This window comes from Euphorbia lathyris, chromosome 7, assembly GCF_963576675.1.
Source record: "Euphorbia lathyris chromosome 7, ddEupLath1.1, whole genome shotgun sequence".
NCBI lineage: Eukaryota > Viridiplantae > Streptophyta > Magnoliopsida > Malpighiales > Euphorbiaceae > Euphorbia > Euphorbia lathyris.
In genome coordinates this window covers 33,821,140-33,839,821 of record NC_088916.1, presented here as the reverse complement: position 1 = coordinate 33,839,821, position 18,682 = coordinate 33,821,140, and the positions used below count along the sequence as shown (strand labels likewise).

Sequence of the window (18,682 nt, the reverse complement as noted above, 5' to 3'; positions counted from 1 at the left end):
CCTATTAACCCAAGTTCCAATCCAAGATAACAACAATCTCCTATAAAACAGTTCTAAAGGTTTTTTCATTAATTTTAAACTTTCAATTTAGTTCTTCAAGCGTGAAATTTCTTACCAAGTAGAATTCCTTTACAAGATTGTCAAATTGTTTTTTACAAATTTTCAACTTATGTTATAGGTATTGTTATCATTTTTATATTAAAAACTTTTCAAAGATCATAAAAATATGCAAGTTCGCAGTCATGAAAAACCTTCCGCAGTGGAAGTAACTGTATAAGAAATTCAAATGACTGATATGAATTTCCTCGACAGTTACTTAAACTGTGGAGGAAATTCATGACTACGAGACTATCGAGCTGCTGAAATAGGGGTATTTATAAGACATTTAATCATGCAAATGTCTCAAATAAGGCTGCAATGCATAAATATGCTAATAAACATAACTCTAACACTAATAAGGTCTTAAATCATACGAAAAAGTATACTCTAAACCCTAAACCCGTAATACCCTAATAAAATTCCCAAAAATTATTCAAAAATCACAATTTCATGTGATGCAAAGAGAATGAAACTTACTTTCTTTTTGCCCTATATCATTAAATTCGTCTGGAGTTGCTTCGCAACTTCCTTTGTACACAATGACTTGATGGTTTTTTAAAATTAGTGATATTTTGGAAAATTAGATAATAAAAATGTCTAGTTTGATAATGTGTTTTGTGATGATGCTAAAAATGTAAACGAACTTCTTTATTGGACCGGTTTTATAATTAAAACTAAAAATAATTAATTAATAGCTTAATGACACGTATTATGGGTGAAAATATCTGAATCGCAAGACTTTTCTATTATTATTATTATTTAACCTGCCGTCTTGTGTGCACAATAGAAGTAGCCAGTGCCCCCTCCCAACCTGGAAGGCAAAGGAAATAGATTATATGCATGTTCGCTCCATTAATAGGGAGTAGTAAACAAATGGGAGATTCATTCTAAAGCAATATGATACAAAAGACAAGACAAGACATTAATAAATTCAATAACCACATTTCATCTCAACATCAACATCAACATCAACCTCTTCTACACTACTGTCATTTATTACCGACCTCATAATCAATCTCAATGGTCTCATGTAAAAACCAGGTGACCTACATGTATTCAACATCTGTACCAACACTTCAACTATAACTCCCTAAAATGACCTATTGGCTTTCGAAGGCGAAGATGACTTTGCTTTTGCGAAATCAACAAGATCTTTGAACAGAGCATCTTCTGGTTTTGCTTGTGACGAATTAAGCGACAGGCTCTGGGTTTGTCCAACTAAGCTATCATAAGAAGAACCAGAGCCACTGCTTGAATGGGAAGCATTCCCGTTAAAACCCTGTTTTTTATCAAAGAATTGCTGTCTCTGATTATACTTGGAAGGTGGAGGTGGAATGGGCACCATTGAAGGAGCGTCCCAAGGAGCTGGAGGCAGCCCATCCCCGCCTTTGCTTAAAGGAGCTGGAGCTGGAGCTGCTTCATCGTATACAGGGAGCCCAGTGAACATAGGTGATGAGTTTACAGCATGGGGAGGAGGAGATGAGCCATAAAAAGCTGGAGAATTTGTGTTTGAATGAACTGGAACGGTTATGGACGTAGGCTCTGATTTCCGAGAAAATTCTTCAGACTTGTAAGCATCACCACTAAGATAATCAACCATTCCAGAGTCTGAACTGACTGGCTTCTTTGATGCAGGAGGAGGAGGAAGCAGGGGACTGAGTCGTGCTGGTTCAGTATTACTGCTGACTGGTCTCCTTCCCTGTACTTGTGAGCTTTCTCTTGATGACCTGCAGCAGGGCGATTACACTATTTTTGTTAGAATGGGTCTTCATCTATCCATCTCAAGTCACAGCTTTCGAAATGGCCAAAATATCCAAAGCATTAATAATGCTATCATATCATATTTATCCTAGTTCACATAAAGCACGATTATCCTAGTTCAGATAAAGCTTTTGATTTGTGCTATGCCTCTTGCATGTCTCCAATTGTTGAGCAAAGCTATTTGGAGTCAAAAGCAGGAATAGCCCATACCTATGTGCCAGTTGAGCAAAATCATCTTCAGACTCGTCATCTTCATGGTTAACATTAACAAGTGGCATAACTGGATCATCTCCGCCCCTCGCTGCTACTGGAAGGACTCCCTTTGCAATATCATCGTGCCGGCAAAGCACACGCTGCAAAATATCATTCAATGCCAATCCCTGACACAGAAGCTCCTCATCTCTGAATAGAAGCAGTCTATATCAGTACCATCAACATTAAAAAGAAAACAGTTACCGATATATTAGTCCAATCCATACGTTGTATTATTCACAAGAAGCATGACTCGCTGTTGATAAGAACGGCACTGGTCCACAAGGTCAACAATCACTTCATCCTTCACGCCCTGCAATCATATGCATACTTAAGAATTCAATCTTAATCACAAATACATGAAGATAAAGTACAATTTGATCTAAGAAACATACAAATGCAATAAATGAACACATATCCTAAAAAACAACCAACAATTGTCTACATCAGGTTGAAAATCACAGTTCACCTCAGGGTTCTTAGCATCCAACGCACCAAGCATTTCTGTCAACACATCTGCCAATCCCCTAGCATTTTGAATTTCTGGCAAGCTGAAAATAAACATTTTCTTTTGTAAGATAAGACCAGGAATCACTGACTATTAATCCACAAACATAAGAATGCCCAAACTAAAAGAAGACGTACTTCTACCATTATGAAGGACGGAATTACACAATCAGATAGTACAAGAGAGATAAACTTAAATGCAGTTTAAATTTAAATCCTACATGTTGATTGGTACTCTTATATCACCTGTAGTTCGATCTTACAACTAAAACTACACAAAGAACCTAAAAGTAAAAAACAGGCCAATAGGCTGAGACTGAACTGTCAACTATTGCAATAGCTTATTTAATGTACAAGAAACCAAATGATCAATTGTCACACTTGTAGAAGTGAAGAGTATCCATGAGTAATTTTGTCTTACAGATGCATGCACATAAATTTCCTATGACATTATTATCTCTTATTCTCAATCACAAATTGAAAGATGCATCATTTATTGCCGAAAGAAAAATTCCCTTTTTTCTAAAATACCCACAGTTCCAAAGTGGATATGGGGAATTCCAGCAATAAGAAAACAAGAACCCACGTAGGCAAGTTATAAATCGGGCAACAAAAAGTAGCTTTTGGAACTGTTTCTGCTTATCAAATAGTTCAAACAGAACCTGAGTAAGGAAGAATCAGACTGCAGAGAAGCCTGAATAGCAGCTTCTTCATATGAAGGTGAATGAACTATTGGTTGTGTTTGGGGAGGAGTGAATAGTGGTACACTGTTCTCCACTCTGGGAGGAAACTCAACTCCAGCAGCCTGCAAGTTGGAATTAAAAGTCAGATTCACAAAATAGGGACATATGAACATAAAGAGAAGAATTCAGATATCCTATTCAAATCTAAATCAGCTCATACGGATAATAGTTCAGAGATAAAAAAAAAACCAATGGCTGCAACCCATTTTATGAAGTATGGATACATCATATTGAAGGAATCAGAAACAACTAGACATAATGAGAATGGGCGCTCATGATAACTAATAGCTTTAAGCATCTATTCATCTGAACAAGGTACAATAATAAGACAGGGAGAAGTGCAATCAACCATAGACAATAGATAGCGATATAAAAGCAATTACCCTTAGTTCATTATATGCGGCATAGTATTGGGGATACCTCCCACTTGCTCCCCCAAAAGCTTCTTGCCATGTATCAATTAAAATAAGTATTTTTTCTCTAACATTCAAATCTGGCTGCACAATTACATACAAAGAGTATTATATCAGACAACAAGAAGAATCAGATACTAATAGAAATTAAAAACATATACAGCAAAGAGAGAAATCGGACCTTCTTCTTCACTATTTTAACCATATCATGTAGAATGTCACGCTCAACAATCAGCTGAAATACATTCTCACCACAATTTTTGCTTACAGTCTCCAATGCCTAAATTAAAACATTTCCAGAACATAAGGAGCATTTTTTATTATCATGTAACAGCACAAAAAAAGAAGACTAGAGAACAAGGACACAACTATGCGATACATATCTATTCAAGTTCTCTGTCTTGACAAACCATAATCATAGGACAGACGCATAATCCAGTTGACACTCTAGATCAAATAATATACCAAATGGCAACACAACTACAAAGAAGTATCACTACCTTTCACAGTTTATAAGAAACTAAAAGTAGAAACATAACAAGAAAAGAAATACTAACAAAAAGCGCCAGAAGTTGGATTTTAGGATTTTTGCTGCCTAGCCGCTTCTTGAGTACTTTCAAGGCATCCTTCGTTTGCCTGCAACATCAGTTCAATTCATATATTAAATGGCATCAAGATCAGTACAATGTGGCTTCCACAAAGGTATTGCAAATTTGCAACATGAACTTTAGTTATCATGAAGCCAAATAGGTTCACTATTATCACAATTCAACATCTAAATGATTATCGAACCTTATACCTAACTCTTCCCCAATATTATTCAACAAAAAGCATTCAACAAATGCATACTGTATCACAGGAATATCAAGAGAAGCTCATTGCGCAGATTAGGCCCCTAAACCATTCAAGTGCCATTATAAAAGAACTCAAAGATTACAAACTTACATCCAAATTTTAAATTGATAAAGAAATACCCCAGAAGATCAAACTATGGAGGCCATTCATCTAATGAGAATTAATGGAGTACTATCGGAATAAGAAGAAAGATTTGCATATGCTTTTCGTTGACTTGGAGAAGGCATATGATAAGATACCAAGGAAAGTACATTGGTGGGTCTTAATAAGGAAAGACATTTCGCGGAAATATATTGACATCATAAAGCGTGCACGAGTGTACGTACTAGTGTTGGGAAGACTGAAGAGTTCCCTATTACGATTGGAGTGCATCAAGGTTCCGCATTTAGCCCATTTATTTTTACCGTCGTTATGGATGAATTAACGAGTTCACTTCAAGACGATATATCATGGTGCATGTTGTTTGCAGATGATAGGGACAATCAATCACTCTGGATGAGAGGGTTGTCCAAGGCTCGGATTGCTTCCATTATTTAGGGTCTATTATTCAAACGGATGGAGAAGTGGATGGAGATGTTGCTCATAGGATTAAATCTGGTTGGTCGAAGTGGAAGAATGCTATGGGTTTCCTTTGCGATCCCGGCATGCCTAATAGATTGAAGGGAAAATTCTACCGCACGGCAATTAGACCTGCATTGTTATATGATACGGAATCGTGGGCAGTGAAACACTGTCACAATAATAAGATGTCGGTGGCGGAGATGCGTATGTTGCGATGGATGTGTGGTCATACGAGAAAGGATCGGGCGAGGAATGAAATAATTAGGACAAAAGTAGGGGGTTATATCTATTGAGAATAAAATGAGGGAAAACCGACTAAGGTGGACGAAGAGCGCTTGATGCGCCAGTTAGAAGGATCGAAGAGTGGCAAAGGGATGCAATGGTGAGGGGTAGGGGAAGGCCTAAGCAAACTTGGAAGAGGGTGATTGAGAGTGATATGAGTTTATTGGGAATTGAGGAAAATATGACAGTGGATAGGACGGAGTGGAGGGAGAGAATTTATGTCGCTGACACCACTTGATTTCACGGTTTCATATGATGATTAATGTTAGCCGATCCAGAATCATTTCGGGATTAAGGCTTTGTTGTTGTTGTCGTTGTAAAGAAATACCCCAGAAATCAAAACAAGAACAAATAACGAATGAAAACTCACATATACCAGTTAGGCTGCTGCTATATGGGAACAAAAGTAAATCAAATTCCAAGCTATTCTTTAATAATGCACTCTGCTAATTATTTCATCTAGTAAAACGATCATATCATTCATCATCAAATAAGACTGTGTTTACAATCTGAGTGTGAACAATTACACAGAAAGTAAAAGGATCGTAAAGATGGCTGCCAAATATGCCATAGCAAAAGCTTTGGAAACCTGAAACAGATTATATTCCCAAATCCGTTTTCAGCTGACACATTCATACTCAACAGCGCACAACACTAGCATTCATTAAGCTCACAAGTCACAATCACAACCAAATTTTTTTTTTTATCTAGGCTGAGCTCTTATCGAACAAAATTCAATAGCTCGAAGATCAAAAGATAATTTATGCATCCTGTGGAACAGCATGAACAAAATTGTTCAAGTTGCAACTTACAAACATCATGATCCGATGGCATAGTGCATAACCAAAAGCCTAAAACGAAGAAAAAAGCACACAGATCATCAAAGTAAGTAGAGAAGTTGATTAAGAAGATGAAGAGTCGTACGCAGGATCCATGTTTATGATATCGCAAAGTTCGATATTTATTGCCCAGTCTGGACCAATTAACATGTCACTCGTCGCCCTCTCAGCACATGTTGCCGCATTAGTGGCCATAATTATTATCGGTCGCTCCCTAACCTTAAGTTAGCTATCCCTTACTATCCTGCAAATAAAAAAGATCAACAGCATGAGCAATTAAGAAATTTAATCCTCACATATGAAATTCAAAGTGATGCGTCAAAAGATGATTTCCATCAAGTAAAAATCCATGATCAAAATGTCACTAGAGCTCGATTATCCATAATTTCACAAAAATATAATTGACTATAACAAAACTAAGACAAGTTCAACGTCATCCAAGAACATCAAAATCCATAAAGCAGGAAGCAGAATTATAAGCAAATAAGACGAAAATTGAACGCCAATTAATGAAAACCTAAATCGAATTAAAATCTCATCAGCCAGATTACTTGAACTAGAAAGAAAAAGGCCGTAAGAAGGAGCATCAATAAAGACAAAAGAGCGTAGAATCGAAAGAGAGACAATAGAGAAAGCAAAAGATCTTGATTGAAAGCTTACCAGGAGTAACAGAGGGAGAGAGAAGGAAGTTTTATTTGTGTGAAGCGAAAGAGAAAAAACACAGGATAGAAGGAGGGTTTGGTTTGGTTTGGTTTGGTTTGGTTTTTGTTTAGGCTTTTTCGATTCAAGATAGTCGTATGTATGTATGTTTGGTCGTCCCTCTCTGTTGTCCTTCAAGGACCGACTTTGATTTCTTATTTTTCTAGAAGAAATAAATAAATAACTATTCAAATCCTAAATAATTCTATTACCAAATCAATTAATTAACGACTTGGTTTCTCTTCTAAATTATTAGAATTATTATTATTGTCAATAATTTGGTAACCAATTGCAATTTGATTCTTTAGTTGAATAATTATTTTCATCTTATACTACTATTTTATGGATTTTGTCTCTTCTAAAAGTATACGTATTCTGTAAAACGTATAGAATTTTTTTTTTTTTTTTTTTTTTTTTTTTGCTTGATTTGACATAAAATGTTTTTTTTTTGAATCAAACAGAAAAAAGCATTAATGTGCCAAATTTTGGTAAAATTGCAACAATGAAACAGAATCAGAACTCGGTAATAAATTAAAAAAAGAAGGGCAAGTGGATAAACGAGAAGACTGTGCTAACACATGTGTCATCCCATTCGCTTGCCGTCGTATCCATTTGACTGAGTAAGAGTCATTTGATATTAGAATCGATCGTATTTGAACAATTCTATCCCCAAATTCAGAATCGTCAACAGAGCTAGAATTTATTGCATCAATCACTTGTTTAGCATCGGACTCGAATACCACATTCCTTATTCCATCAGCTTCTAACCACTGCATAGCCTGTAATAGAGCTTCAACCTCACATTCTCGTGTTGTTGGACAGTACAACAATCCCGCACACCTTCCTATTACAAACTGCTCATTTGCATCTCGTACTGCTGCTCCCATCCCTGCATGCTCATCATCGTTAAAACATGCGGCATCAACACAACACGAGAGAAATCCTTCTGGTGGCGTATGCCACTCCGTGCAAACATCATATGAAATATTTCCTGCTGATGTATTTCCAATCTGTTGTTCTCTCGTACCAGTCCGATTCCTCAAGGCATTAGCTTCTGTCCAATCTTTCAATACAGTGCAAGCTTGAGTCACTATTTGATCTGTTGTGCGAATCTCATACTGCCAAAGACGAATATTTCTTGCTTGCCATAAACTCCAGAGGTGCATCAAAAATGTTTTCACAATTTGTTCTGGGGTTGCTCTAATCATATTATGAAACCATGCTGCCAAGTTCTCAGCCACCGCCGCCTCTGCATTAATTCGTTCCAGAAGTCCCGCCTTCTGCCACACTCTTATAGCTCCTGCACATTCAATAAACAGATGCCATCCATCCTCCCAAGGTTCATTACATATCACGCAATTACTACATACATGTAACCCGCGGAATTGCAAATTTACCCGTGTTGGAAGACAATTACGTGCTAATTGCCAGCCAAAGTGTCGGACCTTGTGTGGAATTTCAGCATACCATAATTTTTTCTAGGCTCCCTGAACATAAAACCTCTCTCCCGCTTCCAACTTTGTAGCCAGTCGGTAAGCGCTTTTCACTGTATATCTTCCTGAAGAATGGAATTGCCATATTAACCGATCCTCACTCCTCAAAGTACCAACAGACAGTTTATGAATTTCTGTAATATCTCTATGCTCGAAAAGTTCCTCCAACAGCTCTTCATCCCAATCCCTGGAATTATGGATAAACAAATCATTTACTTTCAAATACTCCAACCCTTCCACCATAGGAGTTCTTATATAGCCATCCTCTTCATCACGCAACCATCTCTCATTCCACACATTTATTGACCGACCGTTTCCAATTTTCCATCTAACTCCTTCTTTAATAATTAATTGAGAACTCCAGATACTTCGCCATATAAAACTTGGTGACTGCCCCAATGAGGCCCCCATAAAATCCCCTTTTGGATAATATTTAGCTTTGAAAACTTTACTAACAAGCGAAGATGGATTGGTAAATAATCGTCATCCCTGTTTTCCCAACATAGCAAGATTAAAGCCCGTGAAATTTCGGAAACTCAATCCTCCCATCAATTTTGGAGCACATAATTTGTCCCAAGCCATCCAATTCATTCCTCTCTCACCTGATTTTTTATTACCCCACCAAAACGAATTCAACATTCATTGTAATTCCTCAGCCGTCGATATAGGGAGCAGGAAAACACTCATGAAATAGATTGGGATAGCTTGCCCAGCCGCTCGAATAAGTGTAGCTTTGCCAGCTTTTGATATTCCTTTCCCTCTCCATCGTTGTAGCCGCTGCCATAACCTGTCTCTGAAATGTGCAAATATTGCTCTTTTCGTTCTACCCACCAAAGATGGAAGACCCAGATATCTTCCCGTATTCAACGGACTAGTAATACCCAAAATGCTAGAAATTCCCATAGCCAGATCATTTGCCACATTCCTACTGAACATGATTCCAGATTTTTTATAATTTATAGCTTGCCCTGAAGCTAACTCATATGTTCTGAGTACTTTCTTTAACATTCTAATTTCAAATATGGTAGCCTGGCAAAATAAAAATGCATCATCAGCAAAGAGCAAATGTGAAATTGCAGGCGCCCCTCTCTTAACTCGGCATCCATGTGTTGGTCCCTTGTAAGGTTGCAAATATAGTTCCAAGGGGGGGGGGGGGGTTAGGAACTATTTTACCTTTTTTAAATAAATTGGGCAGATTTCTTTTCTTCAAGAAAAGTTTATCTAACAGCGGCGCTTACCACTCAGCAAGACACTGGCTTAGTCAACTAGTGACTAGGACAGCTTCGTTGCTTAGGTCAGGAAATAGCACTTAGAGTCTATTCCTGAACCTTCTCGTTGGTAGCGCACAACTCAGCTTGACCTCTTTTACTTGGTCAGTTTTAGTTTGTTTTAAGCAAGCAATATGAATAAGGAGTTAAGGTTTAGAAATACTTCACTCAGCAGATTTATCCAGGTTCGGCTTCTTCTAAGCCTACGTCCTGTCCCCGGAACACCTCCGAGATTTCAAATCCTCTACTGAGCTCTTTAAAGGTAGAGCCTCAAACCTTTTACAATATCAGCAATTGAGTATGACAAGAGTACCTTCCTCTATACTTCTACTCAATCCTAATCTCTCCGCTGAGTACTTAAAACCGAGTACTCAGCCTCTCCTTTCTACTTCTAGAAATGATAAAGATTTTGTCCTAAACAACAATTGCTAGAACACCTTAGATGATTGAAAAACAATCACTCTAGACTTTTACACAAATGAATAGACTTTGTAGTGTAAGAACTTTGCTTTGCTTTTGATGGAGAACTTTTGTATACGTTTGGTCAGCGTAGCGGCTCTTGCTCAAAGTTCTCTGCAGAATGTGGATTCTGAATGGACTATTTATAGAGAGCTGTGAGAGCTTCTGGTTATTTCGAATTTCGAAATAACCGTTGGAGAGAAACGGCTACAGGTCGCTTTCACTGAGTTTGCCAGCAGTTCTCGTTAGCCAATCAGATTCCAGCGTCTTCTGTTCTTCGGTCAGTGAGTCAGTATGTTCCACCATTTTGGGTAATGTCAACCAGATAGCTTGTTGTGTCTTCTGACCTTTACCTAATGAGGAAATACTTTGTCTGGAAGCTGTCTTATGGTCAGTAGCTGTCTTGCATGTTTTGTCGAGACAGCTCAGCAGCTTCATACCGAAGTTGTCTACGTGGATCTTCTCGATCCTTCTTTACTCAGCATGTGTTTCATCACTTTAACGGCGACGTTTTGGAGATACGCGGGTTGAGTGATCTTTGGCTTGTTTGACTTGGGCCTTGATTTCCATATAGGGCTTGAGCCTTATGATCTTTATGTCTTATGATAAATTATAAACTCAACATTGAACAAACACATTAGTAACACTAAATCAAAGCATTTAAACTTAGTGTGTTATAGAATATTTACTTTCACTTAATTAATTTTGTCAAATCAAAATCCTGTGGAAAGGTGTTTCAACAAACTCCCCCATTTTGATGTTGGCAAAACTAATCAGCAAGGAACTCAGTATGAGCTCCCCCATGATAGTTGACCTTTTTAATTAAGTGAACTCCCCCGTAAGGATAGAACTACTGACTTAGTTTTATTCTAAACATTCTAAGGTTTGGCTGAATAAGCCTAAGATCAGTTTTCAGTTATAGGTCAGCTTATGGGTCATATTCTATTTTACTCAGTATTCAGCGGAAGTGATGTATAGTGACAGAGCGCGTTGAGCAAATCATTTGTTCAATGGTTTATATTTGACAAGTTCAAACATCTATATGCAGCATGCATTTATATAATACTTGGCATTTAAAGGATGAATAATCAACAGTTAAAATATGAATGCAAGTATTTCAGGAGTAACAGAAGTTAGGCATAAAATAAAACAACACAAAAACAAACATTACAAAACAAAACAAGATAAAGTTCTTCTTCCTAACTTCTAACACTTAACACTCTAGTTTCTCTAACACTCTAGAGTTCCTTCTCCTTAGTTGCCACTTTTCTCCCCCATTTTGCCAGCATCAGCAGTAGGCAAATTAATCGGTAGGGGCAGGAGATTTGGCCTGATCCTGCAGCACACTTATTTGACCCTCCAAGGAATTCATATGACTGACCATAGCCAGCATGAGTTCAGTCATTCTGGTCATGTGAGCGTGTGTGGGTTGCTGCATCTGGACAGAGGAGAAGTGATTGATAAATTCATGGATTTCACGCAGAATATGGTGAGTGACAGGTGGATGAGAGGACTGAGCAGGAGTCGATGGAGTAGGTGCTTGTTCTTGAAGCAGAGTGCTTGCTGAGGCGATGACACGCCGACCTGACTCAGTGGCACCAAGGTGTGCATATTTGGCAGAAGTGGGTTCACACTGAGGGCCTTGTGTAGTGATAGGACTACGAGGCGTGTTGACCTCAGGTGCTGAATTGCTTTGAGTTTGAGGTGGGAGTGGAGCTTCTTTTGGACTTACAGGGATCTTGGCTTGTTTCTCTACGGGAGGAACAGAGGCTTGATTTTGTGGAGACCCCTCTTGAGCAACATGGCCCTCAAGAACAGGTTCTTCAGCTGTTCGCAGCTTCTTCTCAGCTGACTCAGCTAGGTCTTGATCAGCTTTCCTCTTGTTGCTTTCTATGAGCCTTATCTTTTGCGGGACAGTATGAATATCCTTCGAGCATGCTCCCTTTTTCTTCTTTTTCTAAGCTTCAGCAACCTCAGATGGCACAGTGGACGGATTCTCAGTTGGAGGTTCATTGATTGGTTCCGTACCCTCAGCAGTGTGAGCGGCTTCAGCCATAACATCATCTATAATGGCATCCAGGTTAGCCAGATTTTCCATTTCTCCAATGGGTTGCTCATCCTCAGCCATAAGATGCTCCTCCTCAGGAGTGGCATTTTCATCATATCCTCTAAGAGGTTGGCTATGTGAGAGTCCATTCAGCAGACGTGCAGTGATAGCAGTTCCCGTTGAACTTATTTCACCAACAGTCTCTATGTTCTTGTCTTGTATTATCCTGGTGATGAGAGAACCTAAATGGAGCTTCCTTCCGCTTCTTTGGAAAGCTCCGACCAAAAATACAGGCATGTTGAAAGGAGTGCTGGTCAGCATATGCCAGATGAAACATTGTTCAAAATTAGAGGCAGATGAGGGAGAGCTGAGTTTAGGGAAGATAAAGTTGGTCAGCAAGAAGTGGGCCATCTTCTGATTTTTGCCCATGCAGGTGCTGGGTACTTCTCCCTTGTAGTTTATGGGTTTACAAAATCCCTTCATCTTCTCTGCGATGGCTTTCGGTATCGACTCCTTTGTGGTTCTGAATTGGATCCCTGTATTTGGTATCTCTAGCAATGTAGCTAGATATTCAGGGGTTATCACTATCTTTTGACCCTTGACTGTGGTCTCCAGATAGTCAGAGTAATCTGCATCAACATGCAGGTTGGAGTAGAACTCTCTTACCATTGTAGGATAGGTTTCCCCGGACAGAGAGAAGAGACCTGTCCATTTGTTGTTTTTGATCCATTCACAGAATGGAGTCTCTGAAGAGATGAAGTCAGGGTGGAAGAATCGACTTCTTAATACCTCTTGATTCTTAGCCCAAGAGTGTACTTTAATCATTTTTCTCATTAGGCTAGTTGAAGGACCAGCCTGGTCAGAGGATTTGAGAGTTGGAGAGAAATAACTTTCGTTGTAAGACATTTTTGAAATTTTGAAGCTCTTTGGAAAATTTTGAAGCTTTCTTAGAGTTCAGTGTATATGTGACGAGGGTAGTGGGTTAGTATTTACTATTTATAGATTTTATGGTTTAGGGTTCCATTTGAATTTTAATCCAGTTTTGCTCTGGGTTGTCCAATCGCCAGAAACCCTGACACTTATGACACTATTAAGACGTTATTCGGCGCATGCGCAGTACAGGTGTCACCTCGCGTGTAGTGACATTAAATGCTAATAAGTGCTTCTACTTAGCGTTTGTTGATATAAACGTTTCATATTCTGAGTAGTCAGTACATTCTTTAGGAATGGCTTTAAGTTAAAGTTTGAAGCTAATTTACTCAGGGTGCAAGATTACTCAGTATTGTATATTTAGTCAGTTTCAAGAGATACTCAGCAAACAATAAATCATTCAGCATGTAATTCACTCAGCATTCAATATTCATTTAGCACAGGAATTTACTGAAGAGGATTAAACATACCAATTGCTTCTCTCAGTATGCTAAATTGCTCTCGTGCTAGAGGCTTTGTAAAGATATCAGCAAGCTGCTCGTCTGTTGGTACATACGTCAGCTTGATTTCTTTCTTGAGTACATGATCTCTGATGAAGTGATATCGTATACTGACATGTTTCATCCTGCTGTGTTGAATTGGGTTCTTTGAGAGGTCAATTGCACTTTTGTTGTCGCATTTGACTTCAATTGTCTTTGTTTGAACACCATAATCTTCAAGCTGTTGCTTAATGAAAAGGACCTGAGCAACACAACCTCCAGCAGCAATGTACTCAGCTTCAGTTGTGGACAGGGCTACTGACGCCTGCTTCTTGCTGAACCAAGATACAAGACAGCTTCCTAGGAATTGGCACCCTCTAGAGGTGCTTTTTCTTTCCAGCTTGTCTCGTCCATAGTCAGCATCAGTGTATCTGATGAGTGTAAAGTCATGAGTGTTTGGATACCACAGACCTGCATTTACTGAGCTTTGCAAATATCTAAGGATCCTTTTTACGGCTATGTAATGGGATTCCTTAGGGTTAGCTTGATATCTAGCACAATAACATACTGAGAACTGAATGTCCGGTCTACTTGCTGTTAAGTAAAGTAAAGAGTCAATCATACCTCGGTATAACTTGCTGTCTACTGACTTACCATTCTCATCAGCACAAAGGACAGTGTCAGTGCCCATAGGAGTGGATATTGGCTTACAATGTTCCAGTTCATATTTCTTCAATATCTCCTTGGCATATTTAGCTTGACTGATGAATATGCCATTCTTTCCTTGCTTAATTTGAAGTCCGAGGAAGAAGTTGAGTTCTCCCATCATTGACATTTCGAATTCAGTCTGCATCTGTTTGCTAAATTCCTTGCACATAGATTCATTAGTAGCACCAAATATAATATCATCTACATATATTTGAGCCAGCAGGGTATCTTTACCCTTTCTCTTAATGAATAAGGTTGTATCAGCTTGACCCCTGACGTAACCTCTAGTCAGTAAAAAGTTGGTCAGCCTCTCATACCAAGCACGTGGTGCTTGCTTGAGTCCATACAGAGCCTTTTTGAGTTTGTAAACGTGGTTTGGGAACTTAGAATCCTCAAACCCTGGAGGCTGATTTACATAGACCTCCTCGTCTATTATTCCATTAAGAAAGGCACTTTTGACATCCATTTGAAACAGTTTAAAGTTCATGTAAGATGCATATGCACATAAAATCCTAATAGCTTCTAGCCTTGCCACTGGGGCAAAGGTCTCACCGTAGTCAATACCTTCTTGCTGACTGTAGCCCTGAGCTACAAGTCTTGCCTTGTTTCTGACTACGTTTCCTTGCTCATCTAGCTTGTTCCTGAAGACCCATCTTGTTCCAATGGTCTTTTGGCTCCTAGGATGTGGCACTAGCTCCCATACATTATTCCTCCTGAACTGATTGAGTTTCTCTTGCATGGCATTCATCCAGAATTCGTCATCCTCAGCTTCGGTAAAGTTCTTCGGCTCAAGTACTGAGACAAAAGCTACATTGCCGAGATACTTCCTTAGTTGATTTCTTGTCATCAACGTATTTCCAGCTGAGTCAAGAATTGCATTTTCTGAATGCCCTCTTGGGACTCTTATCTCCTTTGGTAGACTTGTGTCTTGTTCTATCTGTGTTTCAACATTCTCTACAGAAGTAGATAGGTCAGTGAAAGTAATTTTAGGTTCGCTCTTACTCTTGGTCAGCCGTTTTATGAAGGACTCAGTAGCTGGTTCTTGATCAGCAGGTGCTGAGTTTGGTTCATCTTCTGTCAGCGGCTGGTATCTTCCTGCAGGGTTAGTTTCATCGAATTGCACATGTATAGATTCTTCTAATACTTGAGTTCTCTTATTAAAAACTCTGTATGCCTTACTGTTTGTTGAGTAGCCTAGAAAGATAGCCTCATCAGCTTTTGAATCAAATTTGGCTAAGCTATCTTTGGTATTTAAAATAAAACACCTACAGCCAAAGGCACGAAAGTATCCAATGTTGGGCTTTCGTCCTTTCCAAAGTTCATATGGGGTTTTCTTAAGTATAGGTCTAACTAAAGCCCTATTCAGAATATAGCATGCTGTGTTGACAGCTTCTCCCCAAAAATACTTTGGAAGCCTATGCTCATCCAGCATTGTCCTGGCAATCTCAACCAGAGTTCTGTTCTTCCTTTCAACAACCCCATTTTGCTGAGGCGTTCTAGGAGCAGAGAAATTGTGGTCAATGCCGCTGGCTTCACAGAATTCAGCAAACTTTTGGTTCTTGAATTCTCCACCATTATCACTACGGATATGAGCTAATTTTAGGTATTTCTCATTTTCAATTTTTCTAACCAAGTTTGAAAATGTCTCAAAAGTCTCATCCTTACTGGTCAGCAGGATAACCCATGTGTACCGAGAGAAATCATCTACAATAACCAAGGAAAACCTTCTTCCACCCAGACTCAGCGGCTGGACTGGACCAAAGAGATCCAAGTGCAGCATTTCTAACGGACGCTTAGTTGAGACAATGTTTTTACTTTGAAAAGATTGCTTGGTTTGTTTTCCAGCTTGGCAGGCATGGCATAATTGATCTTTTTGAAATTTAAGTTCAGGCAGTCCCTCAACCAATTGCTTTCTTACTAATTTGGCCAGGAGGTCCATGCTTACATGACCAAGTCTCCTGTGCCATAGCCAGGAATTTTCTTCCTTTGTGACTAAGCATACAGTTTTTGAAAACTTCTTTTCGAGGTTTAGCATAAAGACATTGTCTATCTGAGGGGCAGTTAAGATTAACTCATTAGTTTTACCCTCGTATATTTTACATCCAGTAGCATCAAATATAACTTTTCTCCCATTGTCACATAGCTGAGCTACGCTGAGTAAGTTATATTTGAGTCCGCTGACTAGGGAGACAGATTCAATAGTAGGGTTACCTCCGACGATTCCTGAGCCTACTATCTTACCCTTCTTGTTGTCTCCAAAACTTACACTCCCACCTCGTTTACGTTCAAACGTGATGAACTGAGTTTCATCACCCGTCATATGCCTTGAGCATGCGCTGTCAATATACCACATCTTTGACTTCTCGGCACATCTCAGGCTTACCTGCATTGTAACTAGTTACTTTTAGGTACCCAACTCTTTTTGGGTCCTGACTTGTTAGGTGCAACAGGTATAGCATCATATTTTATTTTATGGCGGCATACATGGACAGTATGGCCATTCTTTCCACAGAAGTCACATCTGACCTTCTGTTTAGGATTTTTTACTGACTTATCAGCACCCCAGTGCTGAGTGTGCCAGCACACTTTAGTAGTGTGTCCTAACTTCCCACAAAAATCACATTGGACTTTTCGCTGGGGATTTCTTCTCTGCTGAGTACCTTGGTACTGTGTACCTTGATACTGAGTTCTCAGCGGAAAATTGTTTTTGTTTGGAACCTTTAATTGGTTCTGAATGGTTGTGACATCCTTCCTCAGTTTCTTTGAAACTGACTGGACTTCAGAGACAGACTCATGAACGATTTTCATATTTTCATGCAAAACTGAGTTGTCTTGAAGAAGGTATCTGAGGTCACTCAGTTTGACCTCTTCTACTTCATCACAGCGCCGGCTGAGTGCTTTAATCTTCCTATTACACTTTTTAACAAGTGTATAGAGATCACTCAGGGCGTTACCCATTTCATTTCTGAGTTGAGAGAGTGAGATTACCTCATTAGATTGTTCTTCATTATCTGACTCATCAGATTGGTCAGCATGCTCAGAAATGCATGGCTCAGCAAGTTCGTCAGCCATAAAGCATATCTTCGCTGACTCGGTGGCCTCAGTTTCTGTTGATGAAGATTCATCACTGTCACTCCAAGCATCCACCATTGCCTTCTTCCCACTTTTCTTGTCTTTCCTCAGCGTGGGGCAGTTTGACTTAATATGGCCATCTTGGTGGCACTCAAAGCATGTAATGGGCTTTGAGCTGTCCTTTTTGTATTTGCTGTCGCTTGAGTCAGCCTTATACTTATCAAACTTTTTGTAAGGCTTTTTGGAATATTTGTCGTTCTTCCTGAACAGCCTCTTCATCTTTCTTGTAAACATAGCCATCTCCTCATCATCAGTTGAACTCCCGTCAGTGGAGTCAGCCTTCATGACAAGTGACTTCTTCTTCTTGTCATCAGATTTTTCCTTCACCTCAAAGTTCTTCATTGATATCTCATGGGTCAGCAATGAACCGATGAGTTCGTCATATTTGTAGGTGGTTAAATCCTGAGCTTCCTCAACTGCTGTCTTCTTTGCTTGCTAGTCTTTTGGAAGACTCCTGAGTATCTTTTTGACTTGTTCTTCCTCAGTGAAGATTTTCCCAAGTCTCTTGAGCTCATTAATGATGTTGGTGAACCTTGCGTTCATATCTGAAATGCCCTCATCATTGTTCATCTCGAACAGCTCGTACAGTCTCATCTGCTGATTCACTTTGGATTCTTTTACTTTGTTTGTTCCCTCGTAGGTGACTTCCAGCTTTTTCCAGATCTCTTGTGCTGACTCACAACCTGAGATTTTGTTATATTCTGCAGCATCGAGCGCACAGTGAAGCATATTGATAGCCGAAGCATGGTTTTGAAGCTTCTTAAGATCATCCTCTGTCCATTCAACCTCAGCTTTAACAACTGACTGGCCAGCAACAACTTTCACAGGTAAAAACGGGCCTTGGACTATAGATAGCCAGGCACTCATGTTTGTAGCTTGAATGAAGTTTTTCATCCTATTCTTCCAAAAGGTATAGTTTGACCCGAAGAATAGGGGAGGCCTGGTAATGGACAGTCCCTCAGGTAATATCTGAGTTGTCTGGTTTCCAGGGAGAAACCGAGTGCTGTTTTCGCCCATGGTATGGATCAACTCAAGGTTGTTAGACCTTTAGTAGTGAGCTTTGAGGCTCTGATACCACTTGTTGGTCCCTTGTAAGGTTGCAAATATAGTTCCAAGGGGGGGGGGGGTTAGGAACTATTTTACCTTTTTTAAATA

The 18,682-nt window shown here is 39.2% G+C and overlaps 1 protein-coding gene across 2 annotated transcripts; it reads right to left on the bottom strand.

Moving 5' to 3' along the window:
• Window positions 1-957: 957 nt before the first annotated feature.
• Window positions 958-7,130, bottom strand: LOC136235318 (TOM1-like protein 4). 2 transcript variants are annotated; one of them, XM_066024917.1, is made up of 10 exons: window positions 6,973-7,130; window positions 6,398-6,556; window positions 4,333-4,411; window positions 3,957-4,055; window positions 3,746-3,859; window positions 3,282-3,424; window positions 2,582-2,663; window positions 2,340-2,425; window positions 2,071-2,262; window positions 958-1,826 (listed from the first exon to the last, which is right to left on the bottom strand). In XM_066024917.1, exons 2-10 carry the CDS (start codon window positions 6,505-6,507, stop codon window positions 1,190-1,192), a joined length of 1,542 nt encoding a protein of 513 aa, XP_065880989.1. In that variant the 5' UTR covers window positions 6,508-6,556; window positions 6,973-7,130; the 3' UTR covers window positions 958-1,189. The 2 variants fall into 2 exon arrangements, with proteins under 2 accessions (XP_065880989.1, XP_065880991.1); XM_066024919.1 differs by lacking the exon at window positions 6,973-7,130 and adding an exon at window positions 6,864-6,969.
• Between the last annotated feature and the right edge of the window lie 11,552 nt (window positions 7,131-18,682).